The following is a 22,876-nucleotide window of genomic DNA, read 5'->3' as shown; positions in this document are numbered from 1 at the left end:
CCGGAGCACCCGGAGGAAACCCACGCAAACACGGGGAGAATGTGCAAACTCCACACAGACAGTCACCCGAGGCCGGATTCGAACCCGGGTCCCTGGCGCTGTGAGGCAACAGTGCTAACCACTATGCCACCGTGCTGCCCTAAGATACAAGAGTAAAGAAGTAATTACCAATTTACTGATGAAGGGTCACAGACCTGAAACATTAATTCTGTTTCTCTATCCACAGGTGCTGCCTGACCTGCTGAGTATTTCCAGCATTTTCTGTTTTTATTATATAACGCATTGGTTAGGCCGCTGTGTGTAGCTTCAGGCACTCTATTATAGAAACAACATTAAAGGCATAGAGTGAACAGCATAGATTCACCAGGATAATGCCAGGAATCGGAAGTATATTATAAGGAGAGACTTGGGATACTGGGGCTATTTCTATTGGGACAGAGAATGCTGTGTAGATTTAATACAAGTTTTTAAAATTATGCATAATTCTGATAGAGTGAATAGGAAAAGACTATTTTCACTGGTTGGGAGTAAGTGACAAGCGGTCATCGGTTTAAAATAATCAATAAGAGAGTGAGTGGAGATATTAGTAAGTGTCCTTTACACAGAGGGTTTTTGTAGTGTGGAATGTTGTTCCACAGAGAGTTGTTGAGGCAAAGGCTACTGTATTCTTTAAAGGAAAATTGAATAATTATTTGAAGTGGAGGAAGATGCAAGGCTATAAGGAGAAAATGGGACAGTTGGATTAGTTTTGGATTGCTCCAGCAATAAGCTGATACCAACATAATAAGCAGAATGCCCTCGTTCTGTGCTATAAACTTCCATTGTTCTATTGGTGTAACACATCGTAAACTAAAGCGGTCTTAATTTTGGTCATCTGACCCTGATTTTTAATGCAGGTGTCCCTGATTTTCTGGTCTCCCCAGAGACAGGGAAGTTTTTTTCCTGTTTATGCACAGCAGTTTTCATTCTTAAATAAGAATTCTGATGGCAATTCAACTTTTAAAGGTAACACCCAACAATTCAAAAAGCAAATCACTAAAGCTTACCCTCTAAGGTAAATTTTGCAAGACAAGTTTCCTGGCGGGAGCTTTATTCAAAAGGAGTGCTGATCATAGAATTGGGCACAAACATCAATTTTCCAATGATTAATTGAAAATCCAGAGCAGCACGAAGTGGCAAGCTGCCCTTGGCACCTGATTCACCGATCAAAATCCCATTGAGAGGGCTTGACAGGGTAGATGCTGAGAGGCTGTTTCCTCTGGCTGGGGAGTCTAGAGCTAGGGGTCTTAGTCTCAGGATAAGGGGTCGGTCATTTAGGACTGAGATTAGGAGAAATTTCTTCACTCAGAGGGTTGTGAATCTTTGGAATTTTCTACCCCAGAAGGCTATGGATACTGAATCATTGACTATATTCAAGGCTGAGATCGATAGATCTTTGGACTCTAGGGTAATCAGGCGGGAAGGTGGAGTTGAGATTGAGGATCAGCCATGATCTTATTGAATGGCGGAGTAGACTAGAGGATCTGTATGGCCTACTCCTGCTCCTATTTCTTATGTTCTTATGAGTGAGGCACGACACCAGCGGCAAAGCCTTGATAAAATATAGCCTCCTAACCTCCGCCACAATATTTTAAAGACACATTCTATCTTTTTAGATTTCCCAGAAGGAGACCCTTCCTCAATGTTGAATACAACCATTTTAAGTAGTTAATGTTCAATTTCATTGGCAATGTTTCTCAACTACATCCCTCAAGTGACTCTTCTCAGTCTCTCACTTTATATTTGCACCAACCTTTTCACTCACATTAAAAATCAGTGGAAAATATCACACCAATGATCATTAGCCTTTCTGAACTCTGCATCTCGTCACATCTACTGAGTCGTCCCTGGTTGGGTAAAATAAGTTGATCACATTGGTATGTCCCCATAATACTACTTCAATAGCCCCACTTACACTCTTCATTCAAACTGTACAGTGCGCAGTTACTCTGCTTTAAACAGAGTATAGTGAAAAACCTATTTCTGGTGGGAAAAAACTTGTGTAATACTATAGTACAAGGTATATGATGTCAGGTGTCTTCAGCTCTTACAATTTTTTTCTCTTCATTACACACATCTCCTCTACTCAGCATACCCACCACATATCAGTAAGTTATTTTAAAAGTAAATATACACGCCATATATTATACTTTATAGAATAAGAAGTAACTGGCAGTGAGTTTAAGACATGCGATGTGATTTTGAGATTCTACCAACGTTTGAAAATTGCTCAAGCATCACTGATATTGTTTAAGATGTTATCAAAACACTATCTGAATGACTGCAATGTATTTTCCTCCCAGCCAACTATCTCCCATAAACAATATATACGATACATGTCAGAGACCTGCAGAATACAATATTTTTCAAACTGACAGCCCTGACAGAATAACAGTGTTATAAATATTGTATTATTGCAATGATTTATAGTAAAAAAAACTGATCGAACAAACAATGCACGGCCATGCATACAAGTGATGAAGTAATAAACTACGAGAGGTCATTGGGAAAAAGCTAAAGGAAAGAAGCCACTGAGATTTGATTTTGTATTATTTTTCTCTCTGGAGTACAGCACAGCCTGATGCTAGAGGATTGAAGAATCACCAAAAGGCAGTGGTCGGCAGATTATGAGAGGCAGGAACAGCCTGCATGAATTACTCACAACAGATAAGACTCGTGGTGAGCTGAAAGACTGCAATGAATCACTTTGTAATGAAAACATCAGTAAAAGGATAATCATACATTTATTAAACAAACCATTAAGGAGTGCTATGGCCTACTTACTAGTTTACTGTTCCATATCCCTTTGATTTGGTGAATCCAACAGATGTTGCCACAACAAGGGCTGGAAGTCCTAAAATAAAATAAAGGCAAAAGGGGTACATGTATATTAATGCAGTGTTTTTCAAAAATAAATCACTTATGTGCCAAAATAGTTCAGTCTATTTCTTTAAATATATATTAGATAGCCATATGCATGGTACGGTGGGGAGTTTTGGTGATCAATGTATCACTGGTTTAAAATTATTCTAAGGAACCATAAATCATAGAATGGTTACAGCACAGAAGGAGGCCATTTGGCCCGTGCAAGAGCTCTTCAGCTAGTCCCACTCCCCCTGCCCTTTCCCCACAGCCCTGCAATTTTTTTTCCCTTCAGAAGCACAGGAGGAGGCTATTTGACCCATTATATATATGCTGGCTTTTTATAAGAGAAATCCAACAGGGTTAAAGCATTCTATAACAGTGAGTTTTTTTTTGCATTTTAACAGAGAAGTATTTTGTACAACTCAATCAGTTTTCAAGCTTTTAACACGACTGGCTATTCACGCCCAAAGTTGCTTCACTAGCTCCTGAGAGTGCCTGAAAGTAGTGAGGACGACTTCATGGCTTCCAATGCCTCTATTAACAAGATAAGTAAGAAATATGCAAGACGAGAGCACGAGTTACAAGTAAAGCTGGTCAAACAACAAGCTAAGCTGCCTGATTGGTCAACTCGTTCTCTAACTTTTGTAGGTATTAGAATACAAATGGAAACCCCAGTTTCTGACTGGCTCCCTGTGTGTTCAATAATTCACCCAATCATAGATAAAGCTCTGATTCCCAACGCTCTGCCTTTCCGCGCCTATCCTAAAAACTCGATGTTGCTGCCTCTATCCACAAAGAAGCTACTGAAAAAAGATCTTTATGGATTTTGGACTACTCTTTTGTTTTTAAACTGTTAATATATTGTGTAAGTTTGATTATTGTGCTTCTTCAGTAGCTTTCCAATGTCCTTTGGAACAAGTAGTTTTAATTGTATGCATTGATCTGACGACTTTTTATTTCCCACCTCTGCACGTGAGACAGAAAGTATTGGTTATCCCAGATAATCTCCAGCGAGTGAGAAACCATGGCCAGGAGTTAAGTTAATTTTGGGCTCACTTTTCCATCCACACCAATGAGTGAGATGCAAGTTTCAGTTCATAAGAGACAATAGCAAAATACTGCGGATGCTGGAAATCTGAAATAACAACAGAAAATGCTGGAAATACCCAGCATGCCAGGCAGCATCCGTGGAGAGCGAAACAGAGTTAACGTTTCAGGTCTGGGACCCTTCTTTAGAACTGGAGAAAGCTGGAGATGTAACAGATTTTAAGCAGGTGCAGAGGCAGGGAAAGGGGTAGGGGAGGGGAGGATCTGAAGGAACAGTCTGTGCTAGGGTAGAAGGCAGGAGAGATAAAATGTTGCAAATGGGGAGGGTAGAATCGTACAGCTTGAAAAATGGGGGCAGGGGTTATAGTCTGAAATTGCTGAACTCAATGTTGAGTCCAGAAGGCTGTAAAGTGCCTAATCAAAAGATGAGGTGCTGTTCCTCGAGTTTACGTTGAGCTTCATAAGAGGTTCAGTTTGCTTATGGAAACTGTGAACATGAGAGCAAGTGTTAGGGAAAAGCCTGACTGTAACAAGGTATTCCTGTGTCTTGCTTGGTTTCCATGGTGAGGGGGGTGGGCAAGAGAAAGGTAAAAATAAATGTCTCAAAGCCATTCCTTGGGAGATTAACGGGTAGAATCACTGATAGAGTAGATTATGCACAGGGTATAGATGGACCATGTTCAATGGGATGAATGGTCTTTTATTGCTCCATCTTTCCTTATGCACTCGTTCATTTACTGAAGAGAATTGATTATGTTAATTTCTATTCTAATTTTGGCACAAGTTCATGTTGCGTTGGGAGCTGTAAAAGAATGGACTCAGTATTTGAAGTAAATCCAAGAAAGTTAGAGAAATTGGCAATAGCAGTGAATTTATTTTGTTTTCCCAATTTCTCCCTTCCTCTCCGGATCGCTGCTGGGGTACAGTTGCAGAGGTGTATGGACTTTCCCCAAACATGGGGGATCATTTGTAGGTGGGGCTTTGAATCTGCTCGAAAGTAAAAATGGGCCGCTGCATTATACTGCAGGAGTGCTTCCATAATTGAAGTGGGGGGAATGAACTAACAGCTCTGAAGCCGTGAACTCGGGTTTGTGTCAGCCGTTTAAAATTTAAACAGTGGCAGCCTGAAATAAGGAATCCCTGGCAAAAGGAAAGCTGTTGAAATGAGTGCGAAATCAGTTCTTTTTCTCCTGGTCACAACAAACAGACAATGATTTTTTTTTGGTTCTGCTTGTCTCAAACACACAAGCCCAGCACACTGCACTGACAAAAGCAATTCCAGGACATGACAACGCTGTAAGAATTACACAACCTAGAAAAAAACAAAGCAACCAAAAATGATTATATAATAGCAAAAAGATGACTCCATTTTATACAAACTCAGGCTTTTCTAAAAAAAAATTAATGATTCAAAATCCACACTTTTTTTTTAACGATTGTACTTTAAACAGTAGCACTTTGCAAGAAAAGATGTTTGATGTGAATATACCTACCTGTATACAACATTAATAGCTCTGTATATATCTGTATCTATAGCTCTCTATATCAGAACTATTCTTTATAGTACTCTGGGGAAAAAAGTACAGATACTGCATAATACAGTAATCAATATCGTTGCCAGCCATGCATTTTAAATATCTAGAAAAACTGCTTGAATCGCCAGTGAAGAAATAAAGCTGCATCTATGGGATTTTGTTATTCATTTTCAAACTGTGCTTTGCACATTATCTAAAAAAAAAATTGCTTAATAATTTATCACAATTTAAGCAAAACTGAAGTGCATGCCACACATAATAGAAGTGCAATGAGATATTGCTCCCTATTTAAGCTAGCACCATTGTTATGTCCTTTCTCCTTTACTGCCTCCTTGTTACAGTCGAGGAGCAATCTTTTTTTGTACCCTTAAGGGAAGTGCACTTGTTTATTGTGTTTCAGAACATTACCGTTTAGAATGCAGGTTATTTTAGAGGAAAATTCAAGAATCAGAGAGAACCTGAAAGCCAAGCACTCGGCGTCAAAGCAATTTTTCTCATTTGCAGACCTAAATCGAAGATATTACATTTGCAGCAAACCACTGCGTTCCTGCGTCCATACTGCCATAGGATTAACAGAGCAGTTCTTCACATTTGATTCTTTGTTTATTCATTCTCGGGATGTGGATGTCACTGTTAAGACCAGCATTTATTGCCCATCCCTAGTTACCCGTGAGAAGGTGGTGATAGGCTTTCTTCTTGGACCACTGCACTCTGTGTGGTGAAGGTGCTCCTACAATGCTGTTAAGTAGGAAGTACCAGGATTTTGATCCAGCGACAATGAATATTTTTTTATATTCATTCATGGGATTTGGGCATCACTGGCAAGACCAGCATTTATTGCCCATCCCTAAATGCCCTTGAGGTGGTGATGGTGAGCCGCCTTCTTGAACCGCTGCATTCTGTGAGTGCTGTTAGGGAGGGAGTGCCAGGATTTTCACCCAGCGACGATGAAGGAACGGCGATATATTTCGAAGTCAGGATGGTGTGTGACTTGGAGGGGAACTGGGAGGTGATGGTGTTCCCATTCACCTGCTGCCCTTGTCCTTCTAGGTGGGAGAGGTCGTGGGTTTGGGAGGTGCTATCTAAGAAGCCTTAGCAAGTTGCTGCAGTGCATCTTGTAGATGGTACACACTGCAGCCACAGTGCGCCGGTGGTGGAGGGAGTGAATGTTTAAGGTGGTGGATGAGGTGCCAATCAAGTGGGCTGCTTTGTCTTGGATGGTGTCGAGCTTCTTGAGTGTTGTTGTAGCTGCACTCATCCAGGCAAGTGTTGAGTATTCCATCACACTCCTTACTTGTGCCTTGTAGATGGTGGAAAGGTTTTGGGGAGGCAAGAGGCGAGACATTTGCCGCAGAATACCCAGCCTCTGACCTACTCTTATAGCCACGGTATTTATGTGGCTGGTCCAGTGAGTTTCTGGTCAATGGTGACCGCCAGGATGCTGATGGTGGGGGATTCGGTGAAGGTAATGCTGTTGAATGTCAAGGGGCGGTGGTTAGACTCTCTCTTGTTGGAAATAGTCATTGCGTGGCACTTGTGTGGCGCAAATGTTACTTGCCACTTGTCAGCCCAAACCTCAATGTCATCCAGGTCTTGCTGCATGCGGGCATGGACTGCTTCATTATCTGAGGAGTTGAAAATGGAACTGAACACTATGCAATCATCAGCGAACATCCCCACTTCTGACCTTATGATGGAGGGAAGGTCATTGATGAAGCAGCTGAAGATAATTGGGTCTAGGACACTGCTCTGAGGAACCCCTGCAGTGATGTCCTGGGGCTGAGATGCTTGGCCTACAAAAATCACAAATTTCTTTCTTTGTGCTAGGTATGACTCCAGCAAGTAGCGAGTTTGCCCCCTGATTCCCACTGACTTCAATTTCACTTTGATGCCACACTCCCAAACCCACGACCTCTTCCACCTAGAACGCCTGGAATAAATGGGTCTTTTTCCGAGTGGCAGGCAGTGACTAGTGGGGTGCCGCAGGGATCGGTGCTAGGACCCCAGCTATTCACAATATATATTAATGATCTAGACGAGGGAACTAGATGTAATATCTCCAAGTTTGCAGACGACACAAAGCTGGGTGGGCGTGTGTGCTGTGAGGAAGATGCCGAGAAACTCCAGTATGATTTGGACAGGTTAGGTGATTGGGCAGATGCATGGCAGATGCAGTATAATGTGGATAAATGCGAGGTTATCCACTTTGGTGGCAAAAACAGGAAGGCAGATTATTATCTGAACGGCAATAGATTGGGAGAAGGGGGAAGTGCAACGAGACCTGGGTGTCCTTGTGCACCAGTCGCTGAAGGTAAGCATGCAGGTGCAGCAGGCGGTTAAGAAGGCAAATGGTATGTTGGCATTCGTAGCGAGAGGATTCAAGTACAGGAACAAGGATGTCTTGCTGCAGTTGTACAGTGCTTTGGTGAGACCACACCTTGAGTATTGTGTGCAGTTTTGGTCGCCTTATCTGAGGAAGGATGTTCTTGCCATGGAGGGAGTGCAGCGAAGATTCACCAGACTGATACCTGGGATGAGCTTAGTGCCGGGTTTGAGGTCCTGGTCTTCACTCTCCTCCTCAGGCGACCGAAGGCTGCACTGGCACACTGAAGGCGGTGTTGGACTTCGTCGTCGACGTCTGCTCTTGTCCACGTTGTCCAAGGCCTTGTCGTGGATTTTGATAATCGGGGGGCAGCACTGTGTGGCGGGGGCAGGTTGGTAGAGGGCAGCAGTGATACCTGCCGTGCTATATGCCTCAGAGACATGGACCATCTACAGCAGGCACCTCAAAGCACTGGAGAGGTACCACCAACGCTGCCTCCGCAAGATCCTGCAAATCCATTGGCAGGATAGGCGCACCAACGTCAGTGTTCTTTCTCAGGCCAACATCCCCAGCATCGAAGCTTTGACCACGCTCAATCAGCTCCGATGGACGGGTCACATTGTCCACATGCCCGATACGAGACTCCCAAAACAAGCGCTCTACTCGGAGCTCCGACACAGCAAGAGAGCCCCAGGCGGGCAGAGGAAACGCTTCAAGGACACCCTCAAAGCCTCCTTGAAAAAGTGCAACATCCCCACCGACACCTGGGAATCCCTGGCCCAAGACTGCACAAAGTGGAGGAGAAGCATCCGGGAAGGCGCCGAACACCTCGAGTCTCTTCGCCGGAAGCGGAAGCCAAGCGCAAACAGCGCAAGGAGCGCACATCAACCCAAGCACCCCATCCACCCGCCCCTTCAACTACCGTCTGCCCCACCTTCTATGTTTCTAACAAGGGCAGCAGGCGCACGGGAACACCACCACCTCCAAGTTCTCCTCTAAGTCACACACCTTCCTGACTTAGAAGTATATCGCCGATCCTTCATCGTCGCTGGGTCAAACTCATGGAACTCCCTCCCTAACAGCACTGTGGGGTACCATCACTACACAGACTGCAGTGGTACAAGGCGGCGGCTCACCACCACCGTCTCAAGGTCAATTAGGGATGGGCAATAAATGCTGGCCTTGCCAGCAACGCTCACATCTCATAAACGAATTTTTAAAAAAACTTGGTCAAATGCTGCTTGATTTCAAGGGCAATCACTCTCACCTTACCTCTGGAATTCAGCTCTTTTGTCCATGTCTGGACCAAGGTTATAATGAAGTCTGGAGCCAAGTGTTCCTGGCGGAACCCAAACTGAGCATCGCTGAGCAGGTTGTTGGTAAATGCCGCTTGATAGCACTGTCGATGACATTGTCCATCACTGTGCTGATGATTGAGAGTAACTGATGGGGCGGTAATTGGCCGGACTGGATTTGCCTGCTTTTTGTGGACAGGACACACCTGGGCAGTTTTCCACATTGTCGGGTAAATGCCAGTGTTGTAGTTGTACTGGAACAGCTTAGTTTGAGGCGCGGCTAGTTCTGGAGCACAAGTCTTCAGCATGACAGCTGGGATGTTGTCAGGGCCCATAGCCTTTGCTGTATCCAGTGTGCTCAGCCACTTCTTGGTATCATATGGAGTGAATCGAATTGGCTGAAGACTGGTTTCTGTGATGGTGGGGACCGCAGGAGGAGGCCGATATGGATCATCCACTCGGCACTTAGAAACATAGAAGATAGGAGCAGGAGTAGGCCATTCAGCCCCTCGAGCCTGCTCCGCCATTCAATGAGATCATGGCTGATCATCCAAATTCAGTACCCTGTCCCTGCTTTCTCCCCAAAACCCTTGATCCCTTTAGCCTTAAGAAATATATCCAACTCCTTCTTGAATATATTTAATGAACTGGCCTCTACTGCCTTCTGTGGTAGAGAATTCCACAGGTTCACCACTCTCTGGATGAAGAAATTCCTCCTCATCTCTGTCCTAAATGGCTTACCCTTTATCCTTAGACTGTGACCCCTGGTTCTGGACTCCCCGACCATCGGGAACATCCTTCCTGCATCTAGTCTGTCCAGTCCTGTTAGAATTTTATAACTTTCAATGAGATCCCCTCTCATTCTTCTAAACTCCAACGAGTATAAGCCCAATCGACCCAATCTCTCCTCATACGTCATTCCTACCATCCCAGATATCAGCCTGGTGAATCTTCGCTGCACTCCCTCCATGGCAAGAACATCCTTCCTCAGATAAGGCGACCAAAACTGCACACAATACTCAAGATGTGGTCTCACCAAGGCCCTGTACAACTGCAGCAAGATATCCTTGTTCCTGTACTGAAACCCTCTCGCTACGAAGGCCAACATACCATTTGCTTTCTTAACCGCCTGCTGCACCTGCATGCTTACCTTCAGCGACTGGTGCACAAGGTGATGCGCCATCAATTACTCAAAAGACTGAAGTTGAGCGAGTAACAATCAGGCTTTTATTAACTAAAGAATGAAGGTCTTGTCTCGAGTGGTCGACCCGTCCAGAATACTAAGGGACTGGGAGGTAGTCACTTATATACCTGGAATAGTGGGAGGAGTCAGCCGAGGCATGTCCAGACCTGTACCTAGTGGAATACACATACAGACACAGACAGGTATGACAGTGGTTTACCACACAAGGACAGCCAGGTATCGTTGCACTTCCCCCTTCTCCCAATCTATTGCCATTCAGATAATAACCTGCCTTCCTGTTTTTGACACCAAAGTAGATAACCTCGCATTTATCCACGTTATATTGCATCTGCCATGCTTCTGCCCAATCACCCAACCTGCCCAAATCATACTGGAGTTTCTTGGCATCCTCCTCACAGCACACACGCCCACCCAGCTTTGTGTCATCTGCAAACTTGGAGATATTACATCTAGTTCCCTCATCTAGATCATTTATATTGTGAATAGCTGGGGTCCAAGGACCGATCCCTGCGGTACCCCACTAGTCACTGCCTGCCACTCGGAAAAAGACCCGTTTATTCCAACTCTTTGCTTTCTGTCTGCCAACCAGTTCTCTATCTGGCTGAAGATGGTTGCAAATGCTTCAGCCTTGTCTTTTGCACTCACTGAGGATGGGGATGTTCATGGAGCCTCCTCTTCCCGTTAGTTGTTTAATTGTCCACCACCATTCACGACTTGATGTGGCAGGTCTGCAGAGCTTTTATCTGATCCGTTGATTGTGGGATTGCTTAGCTCTGTCTATAGCATGTTGCTTCCACTGTTTAGCATGCATGTAGTCCTGTGTTGCAGCTTCCCCAGGTTAGTACCTCAATTTTAGGTACGCCTGGTGCTGTTCCTGGCATGCTCTTCTACACTCCTCATTGAATTAGGGTTGGTCCCCTGGCTTGATGGTAATGGTAGAGTGAGGGATATACCGAGATTACAGATTGTGGTGGAACACAATTCTGCTACTGCTGATGGCCCACAGCACTTCATGGATGCCCAGTTTTGAGCTGCTAGATCTGTTCTGAATCTATCCCATTTAGCACTGTGGTAGTGACACACAACGCGATGGAGGGTGTCCTCAGTGTGAAGACGGGGCTTCGTCTCCACAAGGACTGTGCGGTGGTCACTCCTACCAATACTGTCATGGACAGATGCATCTGCGATAGGTGGATTGGTGAGAACGAGGTCAAGTAGGTTATTCCCTCGTGTTGGTTCTCTCACCACCTGTCGCAGGCCCTGTCTGGCAGCTATGTCCTTCAGGGCTTGGCCAGCTCGGTCAGTAGTGGTGCTACCGAGCCACTCTTGATGATGGACATTGAAGTCCCTCATTCTGTGCCCTTGCTATCCTCAGTGCTTCTTCCAAGTGGTGTTCAACATGGAGGGGTCATCAGCTGAGGGAGGGTGGTAGGTGCTAATCAGCAGCCTTGCCACGCCCATGCTTGACCTGACGCCATGAGACTTCATGGGGTCGGAGTCAATCTTGAGTACTCCCAGGGCCACTACCTCCGGACTGTCCTACCTACGGATGGTGATGGAGGAGTCTGAGAGATTGGCTTAAATTGGCTGTTCCTGTGAGTATGACTTTCAATTTTGGCACAAGTCCCTAGATGTTAGTGAGGAGGACTTTGCAGGGTCGACTGGGTGTGTCTTTGTCATGTCCGATGCCACTGCCTCGGTCGATGCCGAGTGGTCCTTATTTTTTTTCGTAGCAGTTTGGTGCAACTGAATGACTAGGCCATTTCAGAGGGCAACCACACTACTCTGGGTTGGCCTCAAGTATAGGCCAGACCGGGTAAGGACATTAGTGAAACATATGGATTTTTCCAACAATCTGGTAGTTTCACAGTCACCATTACTAGCTTTTTAATTCCAGATTTATTTAATTAACTGAATTTAAATTCCCTAGCTGCTGTGCTGGGATTTGAACTCGCGTCTCTGGATCATCCGTCCAGCCCTCTGGATTACTCGTCCAGTAACATAACCACTGTGCTCCCGTACACCCCCACGGCAATACAGGAAACTCTTTGGTATCCGGCACCGACGGGACTGGGATGGTGCCGGTTGATTAAAAATTCCGGATGACGGAGAGGGTTATCTACCGAGGCTATTTTTAACAAACAAAAATTAAAAAAATCAAGAAATGTGCAGTATACAGTAATTGGGTACTCACCTACAGAATGTTGTGTTAAATGGATGGTGGAAGATGCTTGATTAAGTACAGTACTGCCAGTTGAGGGCAATCCATAACTCTTCAATGACTTCCGACAGCGCCAAGAAGCCGAGTAGTGGCAGTTTGGCGAACTACCCCCCACTGACTAACTCGGCCACCGCGGGAGACTCTGACTCGGCAACATTTCCGGTTATTGAGGTGTTGTTTTCAGAGTGAGAATTTTGCCAGTTAATAGAGAATTCCGGATATTTAGGTGCCGTTTAAATGAGAGTTTCCTGTATATGTCCAGGATGGTGTGTGACTTGGAGGAGAACTTGGAGGTGAAGGTGCTGTCATGCACCCGCTGCCCTTGTCCTTCCAGGTGGTGGAGGTTGTGGGTTTGACAAGTGCTAATGAAGAAGTTATGGCGAGTTGCTGCAGTGCATCCTGCAGATAGTACACACTGCAGCCACGGTACACCAATGGTGGAGAGAGTGGACATTTAAGCCAATAGATGGGGTGCCGATAAAGTGGACTGCTTTGTCCTGGGTAGTGTAGAGATTCTTGAGTGTTGTTGGAGCTGTACCATTAATGAAAGGATGGATGATCTAAGTCTGAATGTTAGCAGAGAACAGAGTGAAAATCAGATGCTTCTCTCAAAGCCAGACAGTAAAATATTGTAGGGTAAGTGACCTATTCTACAAATCTTCTGAAGGCCAACTATAGAGCTTCCTCTCTACCCACTCAACTCGGAATAATGCATTTATACCTAAATGGGCAATGAAAACTAAAGGCCAAGGTCTAAAGTATAGCTTATTATATATTGGATATAGAATTCCTACAAAATCAATGCATGGTATTTCTTCATAAAGCACCAGAACTGGCATTATGAATGCTTTAATTTCCTCCTTTTAATGTCACAGCACAAGCTCCCAACTGCTAGTTTGACACAGAGCCCAGAAGTAACCAAAATAAAAATAATTTCCAAAAAGACATACATCTCAAGAGCTGAGGGGTGGCTCCAATGGACTGTCCCACAGGGTGGTAGCATAAAGGATTGTATTTCTCTAACCTCTGCTGTAACATCAGTGGCAGACAAGTACTTCCCCAAAGTGGAAGATAAATCAGTTCAGAACTGCTCTTCCTGCAATTCCTACTGGCCATGTTGCAGCACTGTCCCCCACGAATCAGGATTGAAGAAATACAATAGCTAAATTTACATGGAGTCAACAATTTTTTTTTCAAACAACCAGTTTTAAACCAATGTGGATTAATTAGCATTTTGTCAGATATTAGAATCATAAAATGGTTACAGCACAAAAGGAGGCCATTCGGCCCGTCGAGCCAGAGCAAGAGCATTTCAGCTAGTCCCACTCTCCCGCCCTTTCTCCGTAGCCCTGCTATTTTTTTTCCTTCAGGTACTTATCCAACTCCTTTTTGAAAGCCATGATTGAATCTGCCTCCACCACCCTTTCAGGCAGTACATTCCAGATCCTAACCACTCGCTGCATAAAATTTATTTTCCTTTTTTTGCCAATCATCTTAAATCTGTGTCCTCTGGTTCTCGACCCTTCTGCCAATGGGAACAGTTTCTCTCTAACTATTCTGTCGAGACCCCTCATGAATTTGAACAGCTCTATCAAATCTCCTCTCAACCTTCTCTGCTCTAAGGAGAACAAGCCCAGCTTCTCCAGTCTATCCACGCAACTTAAGTCCCTCATCCCTGGAACCATTCTCCTAAATCTTTTCTGCACCCTAAGGCCTTCACATTCTTCCTAAAGTGCGGTGCCCAGAATTGGACACAATACTCCAGTTGAGGCCGAACCAGTGTTTTATAAAGGTTCATCATAACTTCCTTGCTTTTGTACTCTATGCCTCTATTTATAAAACCCAGGATCCCGTTTGCTTTTTTAACCACGTTCTCAACCTGTCCTGCCACCGTCAACGATTTGTGCACATAAACCCCCAGGTGTCTCTGTTCCTGCACCCCTTTTAGGATTGTACCCTTCAGTTTATATTCTACTGACCAATTGATGTTTTCAGCCTGACAATATACAGGAAACTTTGGTTTATCCGGAGGTTGTATGTCCGGAATACTCGCTCTAACGGCAAAAATCAGGAGCCGTTTTCTATAAGTTTCTTTAGTTCTCGTTTTTTTTCTCCCAGTCAGGCACTGCAAGGTCTGTAGCTATAGCAACAGCTTCAGCTAGAGACGCTTGCAGCTGCAGCCGACTCTTTAGAAGCTGTTGCTAAGCAACAGTGTTTGTTGTCAGATACGGAGATGAAAACCTCCGTATGCTTCAACATTAACTTTGTATGTCCGGCAGTTTTGATAGATCGGCAACACGCCGGTCCCGTCGGTGCCGGATATCACAAAGTTTCCGGCATCTAGAAATAATGCTCAGTGCCATAACTTGCCCACATCTAGCAGGTGCACAAAGCCAGAAAAGCTAACATCTACTGTCTCATGCTCACTCTCTTATTTCCCCAATTCTATTGAGTTTTTGCAGATGGAGACAGAAGCCTTGAATCACTGTGCAATGATGGAGGAGTGTAGTTTTTATTTTAGAAAGCTAAGCTAAAATAAGATAACTGTGGATGGTTATCCTCATCCACAGTTATCTTGGGAGCTTGTGACATCTTCTGAGGCGATACTAGCTGTGAGAAGATCCACTCTACACTGCTCAAAACTGTGGCTCCTGATGAATTAAACAGAACCTGTGCAGATGACCACATTAACTTTACTGTCCTACAACGCGTCCCAAGGCGCTTCACAGGAAAGGACGGGATGGAAAGGGTGGGGCTACCGCGACAAAATAGAAGTGGAGTTGCAAACTGGTAATAACATTTGCAATATTTTCAATGGCTACAGGACGTATGAGATGCTATCTACTAACCCCATCCAAGACAAAGAAAACGTTTCCGAATGATTCGATTTCGCAATCTTCCTGTGACAGCCATGTATGACTGCCAGGCCTCTGTCAGCACCCAGCAGAATGACGACAGGAAGAAGAAATGCAGAAACGCTGCCACAAGGGTACAGATCACCTGTCAAAAGAAAGTAAAGAAACATTGATTAGTAAGCTTCTTAACTGGAGCAATAAAATCACGGTGTTCCAATGACGTTAACACTTAGAAAGTCAGCCCTGCCTTTGCCTTTCAAACGCCAATTAATCTGCCGTGCAATTCCTGCAGTTTTAGTTATTTCGTAAATTGCAGTATTCAGTTTTTTTTTAAATCACAAAAGGATTTGCCCCACTAAAGCCTCTCCTCCAGAAGGATCCGCTCACTGTGCAGTACCCACTAAAGCTACACCTATAAAAGGTTTGGCTCATTGTTCAGTCTCCACTGAAGCCTCTCCTACGGAAGGACCAATTAGTCTCCACTGAAGCCCATTTACAGAAAGATCTAGTGACAGTTAAATTCCCACTAAAGTGCTCTATACAGAGTATCCTGTCACTGTACAGTCCCTGCGTAAAACCCCATACAGAAGGATCTGCCCTTTGCTTAGTCCCCACGAAGCCCTCCATGCAGAAATATCTGTTGACTGGCTAATTGCCAATAAAGCCTCGTATACAGACATCATTATGCAGCCCCTATTCAAGCCCTACATACAGAAAGATCTACTCTTTGCTTAGTTCCCACTAAAGCCTTCCACGAAGAAGGAGGTGCTCACTGCTCAATTCCAAACAAAACCCTTAGACAGAATATCTCTCACCGCATTGTTCCTACTTAAACCCCGGAACTGAAGGATCTGCTCTTGCCGAGTTCTCGTACAGAATCTGTTCACTACTCCCACTAAATCCCATGGTACAGGATTTGTCATTACAAAGTTCCTGTGAACACTCCCCATGCACAGAAAGCTATTCAATTCCCGTCAAAGCGATATAAAGGTGATTTTTGTTTTTGGTGTATATCGATAATAAGGCAAACACTAGAATTTAATTGCTGTTAAAGAGATATTCTGAAACCTGACTAGCTTCAAATCTCTTGAGAACTGAACCAAAGGTATTCCGAAGCAGCTTACCTCTCGCGAGGTAGAAAACAGTTTGCCACTGACCCAATTTGCACTTTTTTGTTTTAAATCGACATTAACTTTCAACATTTCCCACTCTTGTCGGCGCAACAAAGTTTAAGTCACACTCTTTGCCAGCACATCAACTAATGCAGTGAATTGGTTGTTTTTAAAAAAAAGTCAAAGCCCTCGGCGGCAAATCTGCCCAATGCACAAGGACGACATGCATTTGATCAATGTCATTTTGCAGCTGTGTGATAATAAGAGTTAATTCCTTTCAATAGCGCACTGTGTGCCGCAGTCTCTACGGTGAGCAGGTGCCGAGTCTGAGGGTGCTAGAAAATGGCAGCAGCTATGCAAGTCTGCAGAAACATTCAGTGCAATTATTCCTTTGAACAGTTTCAAGGCTACAATATAGATTCGCTGACTGGATCATTTAAATGCAGGAATTTCAGCCCTGCCATCCAAAAAAACCTTGATTATAAAATGTCCTTTATTGCAAATGGGAATTACCACAAGATTGAATTGCTTTTGACGGGATTGACTTTTCTGTTAGGTTCGGGGTTTATTTAAATAATGCTAATTCATTAAAATTGGTTCAGCAGACGAAATTGCTCTTAAGCGAGGTAACCCGTGATTTTTTTTTTTTTTTAAATGATCTCACAACAATCAACCTGCTGACACTAGGTATTGATGTACCACTGGAGTGCTCCTGCAGAGGACTGAGGCAGATCTTTCCCTGCAAATTTCCCACAGTGTCAGTTCCCAATTTCCACCAGATCATCGGGGTGGGAAGAAGCAGAACTTATTTTGAACGATAAGGGAGTCAAGGGTTATGGGGAGCGGGCAGGGAAGTGGAGTTGAGGCCAAGATCAAATCAGCCATGATCTTATTGAATGGCGGAGCAGGCTCGAGGGGCCAAATGACCTACTCCTGCGTCTTATGTTCTTATGAAAGAACGGCATTTTTCCAGAGGTTGCCGAACAGATTGAATTGCAATCAAGTACAGGAAACTTTGTGCTATCCGGCACCCACGAGACCGAGCTGCTGCTGTTGCCTCAAAACTGTCGTACTCTCCAGAGTTAATGTTGAGAGATACGGAGATTCTTATCTCCGTATTTGACAACAAACACTGTTGCTTAGCAACAGCTTCTAAACACTCGGGTGTGCCCCAAAAGCTCTGTAGCTGAAGCTGTTGCTATAGCTACAGACCTTGCACAGCTTGACTGTTCAAACAAAGCAAAAAAAAAAGAATAAAAAACGGCTGCTGATTTTTGCCGGTGGCTCCAGATTGCCGGATAGCACAAAGTTTCCTGTACCTCCTTCCACTCGATGACAGCACAGCAACAGCAAAAACCCTGGGAGCAAGTTACCTGCCTGCCATTTCTGCCACAGAATGGGATTACAAGTTTGAAGTGCTGCCTCAGATTTTCTCTCAGGTACAGCAGTGCTGGTCACTCCCATAAGTGACTGATGCACCTTACATTTAGGGTTGCCCCAATACTTCCCAATATCTAAGTATACGATAGCATAACCTTAGGGTGTAACAATATCATTCCCTTGTGATCGGAACTGGATATTAGTGTGCTTCTTCAATCTTTTTAAAAGTTAACTTAGAAAACAAAATAATAAACACGCTGTGCTTCCTCACATCAGTGGTTTGTCAAACCAAGTAATTTGATAAACTACCCACCTAAATTCTGCTTCCAAGCCTGGTCAAAGCTTGCTCTTGCATTTTTCGGTTTTAAGTCTGACTAACTTCACAGTCTTTGCTGGACTTGACTGGCTGCCCATGTCTGTGTTATTATCTCTCCCTGTTCACAACCAAAGGGGAGAGCCGATTCCAGCCAATCTCTGGCCAGCACCCGGGACAAGGGGCCTCCAAATACAATGTGTGTGAGGTGTTTATTGATTATTGAGACAGACGAACAAATTGCTCATTGTTTAGTGTCTTTCAGGAAAACAATTTTCATCAGCATATGCACAGTCTTAAGATTGTTTTAATACTTTCTATAAAAACCCAATCTTTAAAAGAAAGCTTTTCTGTGGAAAATTGGACAACAAAATCCAGAATAATGATGTGAATACTGGCGTCAAACACAGAAATTAGCAAGAGAATTAAAATGAGACGGGTAGGGGGTGAATGGAGGGAGTGAAATACAAAATTGACGAGTGTTGTAGAGTAGAGTCCTGTTGCACATATTAAGTCAAGTGCTTCAAATCAGACTTTCATTCATCAGCAGTAATTTTACCGGTACTAAATTAGAAAAAAATTAGAACTTGGTAAAGGTCTGCTTACACAGCTGAATCCTGACAAACACATCATCAATTTGCCAAGAAATATTACGCTTGGCTGAGGCACGCTGAATTGCAGACAACATTGGCCAGTTGGCTTTGAACCATAGCCAATTTAAATCACTCATTCACAAAAAAACAGCTGTCTCAAGGTGAAATTGGCAGCCGATTGGCTCCATTCAGTGCATTAGGCATTGGAAACTGGATTACTTGGGCAACAGTGAGCAGTTGGATCAGGGTTTTACAATTATGTGGCATGAAATGGAGCAAGTATTCTGTAAAATGGGAGCAACTGGGACATGGCTTGCTGACTAGACCCTGAATTTTCCTGGATGATATTTCCAGATTTAAAATTGCATCAAAAATTTCAAAGATGTGCAGCACTAACCCAATGCTCTTTGGGTAAATAATAGCTTTTCTGTCCAAGTAAAGCGCATGTAATATCCTCTGATCCTCTTAACTCATCTGTTATCTCGATTGTCATGGTTCGGGATCATCAGGATATGGTTACAATCAGTATTATCCACCAGGACTTTCAATATGGTGGCCATATTTTATCACCGACACCAATCTTACAATAACTCAGTCCTTGCAGGTACATTATCACTCTTCCCTTCATAGACGTTGAAATTTCAGGTTTAAAAATTCTCCGCAATGGCTCAGCAGGTAAGTGCACCCCCGAGTGATACTCAGCCACGAAGGCCAGTAAAGGGCGGGTACAATTTGCAATTTGTGCTAAGTTAGCTGATCGCACCTTGGACAGCAGTGGGTGCTACAACTGGCCGCAGGTATCAGCCTTGGCTCAGTAGCACCCTCACCTCTGTGTCAAAAGGTCATGTGTTCAAGCCCCACCTCTGGAGACTTAAGCACATAATCAAGGCTGACACTTCAGTGCTGCACTGTTGGAGGTGCTGCCTTTCGCATGAGACGTTGAACTGAAGCACTGACCCTCTCAGGTGGATGTAAAAAATCCCAATGCAGTATTCGAAGAGGAGCAGGGAAGTTCTCCTGGTGTTCTGAGCAACAGTTATCATTTAAACAACTAAAACAGTTATAATTGGTCATTTATCTCATGGGTTTGTTTGGGACCTTGCTATGCACAAATTGGTTACCATGGTTCCCTACATTCCAATAGTGACTGCACTTCAAAAAGTACTTCATTGGCCGTAAAGCACTTTTGGACATCCTCAGGTTGTGAAAGGCACTTTATAAGTGCATGTTCTCTCTCTCTTTCATTCACAGGGCCTCTGCTGGAAAGCACGCACGCACGTAGATATTGGGTGAGGGCAATACTTCCAACAGCTGAATAATCTGCTAACATTCACCATCTTTGCTCATATATGAAGACTGGGTACTGGAGGACTGCCAGTACCCTTGGCACCTTTGAAAGAGGAAAAAGGGCAGAAATTTGAAAGACGGAATTTGAGATTGCAATCTTCGAGAGTGAAATCAGCTACTAAGTAGCAAGGAATGGCATAAACAGGCTTGAAGGCATTTGACTGGAAATGCACAGCAGATCAGTTAATATTTGCAAAGAGAGGACAGGTTATTGACTTTTTGAGGCTGAAACCCTTCATTCATGAGAGCAGATGGAGATAAGATTACAAACCTATGTTCCTTGTTGCACATCTATGCCATTGGGTGTGCAGAATCACTCCTTGCAGATGTGTTTGACAAACAAGTCAATAAAATAAAAACTCTGATCCCTTCTTATCTAATACATCTCTCTCTTACTATCATTTCTCTCTCTCTCTATCCTTCTCTACTATTTCCATCTCTCTATATCCTTCTCTCTATATTTCCTATCTCTATCTCTCTTTCATTCCTATCTATCTCTCTTTTTTCCTTCTCTCTATCTCTCTATTTTCCTTCTATCTCTATCTCTCATTACTTCCATCTCTCTCTATCATTCCTTCATCTCTCTCTCTCTTTCCTTATCTCTATCTCCTTCTATCCTATCTTCAATTCTCTCTCTCATCTCTCTTCATCTCTCTCTCTCTCTTTCCTCTCATATCTCAATTCTATATATCTCTCTCTATCAATTTCTATATCTCTCTCAATTTCTATCTCTCTCTCTCTCAATTTATATCTATCTCTCTCTCAATTTCTATCTCTCTATCTATCTCAATTCTATATCTCTCTCAATTTCTATCTCTCTCTATCTCTAATTTATATCTCTCTCTCAATTTCTATATCTCTCTCTCTCAATTTCTATATCCTCTCTCTCTCTCAATTTATATATCTCTCTCTCTCAATTTCTATATCTCTCTATCTCTCAATTCTATATATCTCTCTCTCTCAATTTCTATATATCTCTCTCTCTCAATTTCTATATCTCTCTCTCTCAATATATATCTCTATCTCTCTCAATTTCTATATATCTCTCTCTCTCATTTCTATATCTCTATCTCTCAATTCTATATCTCTCTCTCAATTTATATCTCTCTCTCTACTCTCAATTTCTATATATCTCTCTCTAATTTCTATATATCTATCTCTCAATTTCTATATCTCTCTCTCTCAATTTCTATATATCTCTCTCCTCTCAATTTATATATATCTCTATCTCTAATTCTATATCTCTCTCTCTCTCAATTCTATATATCTCTCTCCTCAATTCTATATATCTCTCTCTCAATTTCTATCTCTCTCTCTCTCAATTTCTATATCTCTCTCTCAATTCTATATATCTCTCTCTCAATTTATATATCTCTCTCTCTCTCAATTTCTATATATCTCTCTCTCTCATTCTATATCTCTCTCAATTTCTATATCTCTCTCTCTCAATTCTATATATCTCTCTCTCTCAATTCTATATCTCTCTCTCAATTTCTATATATCTCTCTCTCTCAATTCTATATATCTCTCTCTCAATTCTATATATATCTCTCTCAATTCTCTATATATCTCTCTCTCTCAATTCTATCTCTCTCTCTCTCAATTTCTATCTCTCTCTCAATTTCCTATATCTCTCTCTCTCTCAATTTCTATCTCTCTCTCTCAATTCTATATCTCTCTCTCTCTCAATTCTATATCTCTCTCTCTCTCAATTCTATATCTCTCTCTCTCAATTCTATATCTCTCTCTCTCTCAATTCTATATCTCTCTCTCTCTCAATTCTATATATCTCTCTCCCTCTCAATTCTCTATATCTCTCTCTCTCTCAATTCTATATCTCTCTCTCTCTCAATTCTATATATCTCTCTCCTCTCAATCTATATCTCTCTCTCTCTCAATTCATCTATCTCTCTCTCTCAATTCTATATCTCTCTCTCAATCTAATCTCTCTCTCTCAATTCTATATCTCTCTCTCTCTCAATTCCTAATATCTCTCTCTCTCAATCTATATCTCTCTCAATTTCTATATCTCTCTCTCTCTCAATTCTATATATCTCTCTCTCTCAATTTCTATATCTCTCTCTCTCAATTCTATATATCTCTCTCTCTCAATTTCTATATCTCTCTCTCTCTCAATCTCTCTATATCTCTCTCTCTCAATTCTATATCTCTCTCTCTCTCAATTTCCTATCTCTCTCTCTCTCAATTCCTATCTCTCTCTCTCTCAATTCTATATCTCTCTCTCTCTCAATTCTATATCTCTCTCTCTCAATTCTAAATCTCTCACTCTCTACAATCTAATCTCTCTCTCTCAATTCTAATATCTCTCTCTCTCTCAATTCTAATCTCTCTCACTCAATCTCAATCTCTCTCACTCAATTCAATATCTCTCACTCTCAATTCTATATCTCTCTCTCTCCAATTCCTATATCTCTCTCTCTCAACTCAATAATCTCTCTCTCACAATCTAAACTCACTCACACAATCTATATCTCTCTCTCTCAACTTACTCAAAACTCTCACACACTCAATATCTATAACACACACACACACAAACACACACACACACACACACAAACCAACAAACACACACACACACAACAACACACACACACCCACACACCAACACAAAACACAACACACACCCACCCCAACACACACACACACACACCCCCACCACACACACACACACACCCAACACACACACACACCACAACACAAACACACACACAAACACAAACACACAC

The 22,876-nt window shown here is 43.0% G+C and overlaps 1 protein-coding gene across 8 annotated transcripts in view; it reads right to left on the bottom strand.

Moving 5' to 3' along the window:
- Positions 1-22,876, bottom strand: part of adgrb1a (adhesion G protein-coupled receptor B1a) — a 658,584-nt gene that overhangs the window by 113,651 nt on the left and 522,057 nt on the right. For all 8 annotated transcript variants that reach the window (XM_085992449.1, XM_085992450.1, XM_085992451.1 and 5 more), the window contains 2 exons: positions 15,379-15,529; positions 2,824-2,893 (listed from right to left, as the gene is read on the bottom strand). In XM_085992449.1, the coding sequence (XP_085848575.1) occupies positions 2,824-2,893; positions 15,379-15,529 (221 nt within the window). The remainder of the gene's footprint in view (positions 1-2,823; positions 2,894-15,378; positions 15,530-22,876) is intronic.

The sequence above is a fragment of the Somniosus microcephalus genome, chromosome 7 (genome assembly GCF_052327205.1).
Source record: "Somniosus microcephalus isolate GS21.2 chromosome 7, FLI_Smic_1.0, whole genome shotgun sequence".
Lineage (NCBI taxonomy): Eukaryota > Metazoa > Chordata > Chondrichthyes > Squaliformes > Somniosidae > Somniosus > Somniosus microcephalus.
Note: the sequence above shows the minus strand (reverse complement) of the source record. Positions and strands in the feature narration are given on the sequence as shown.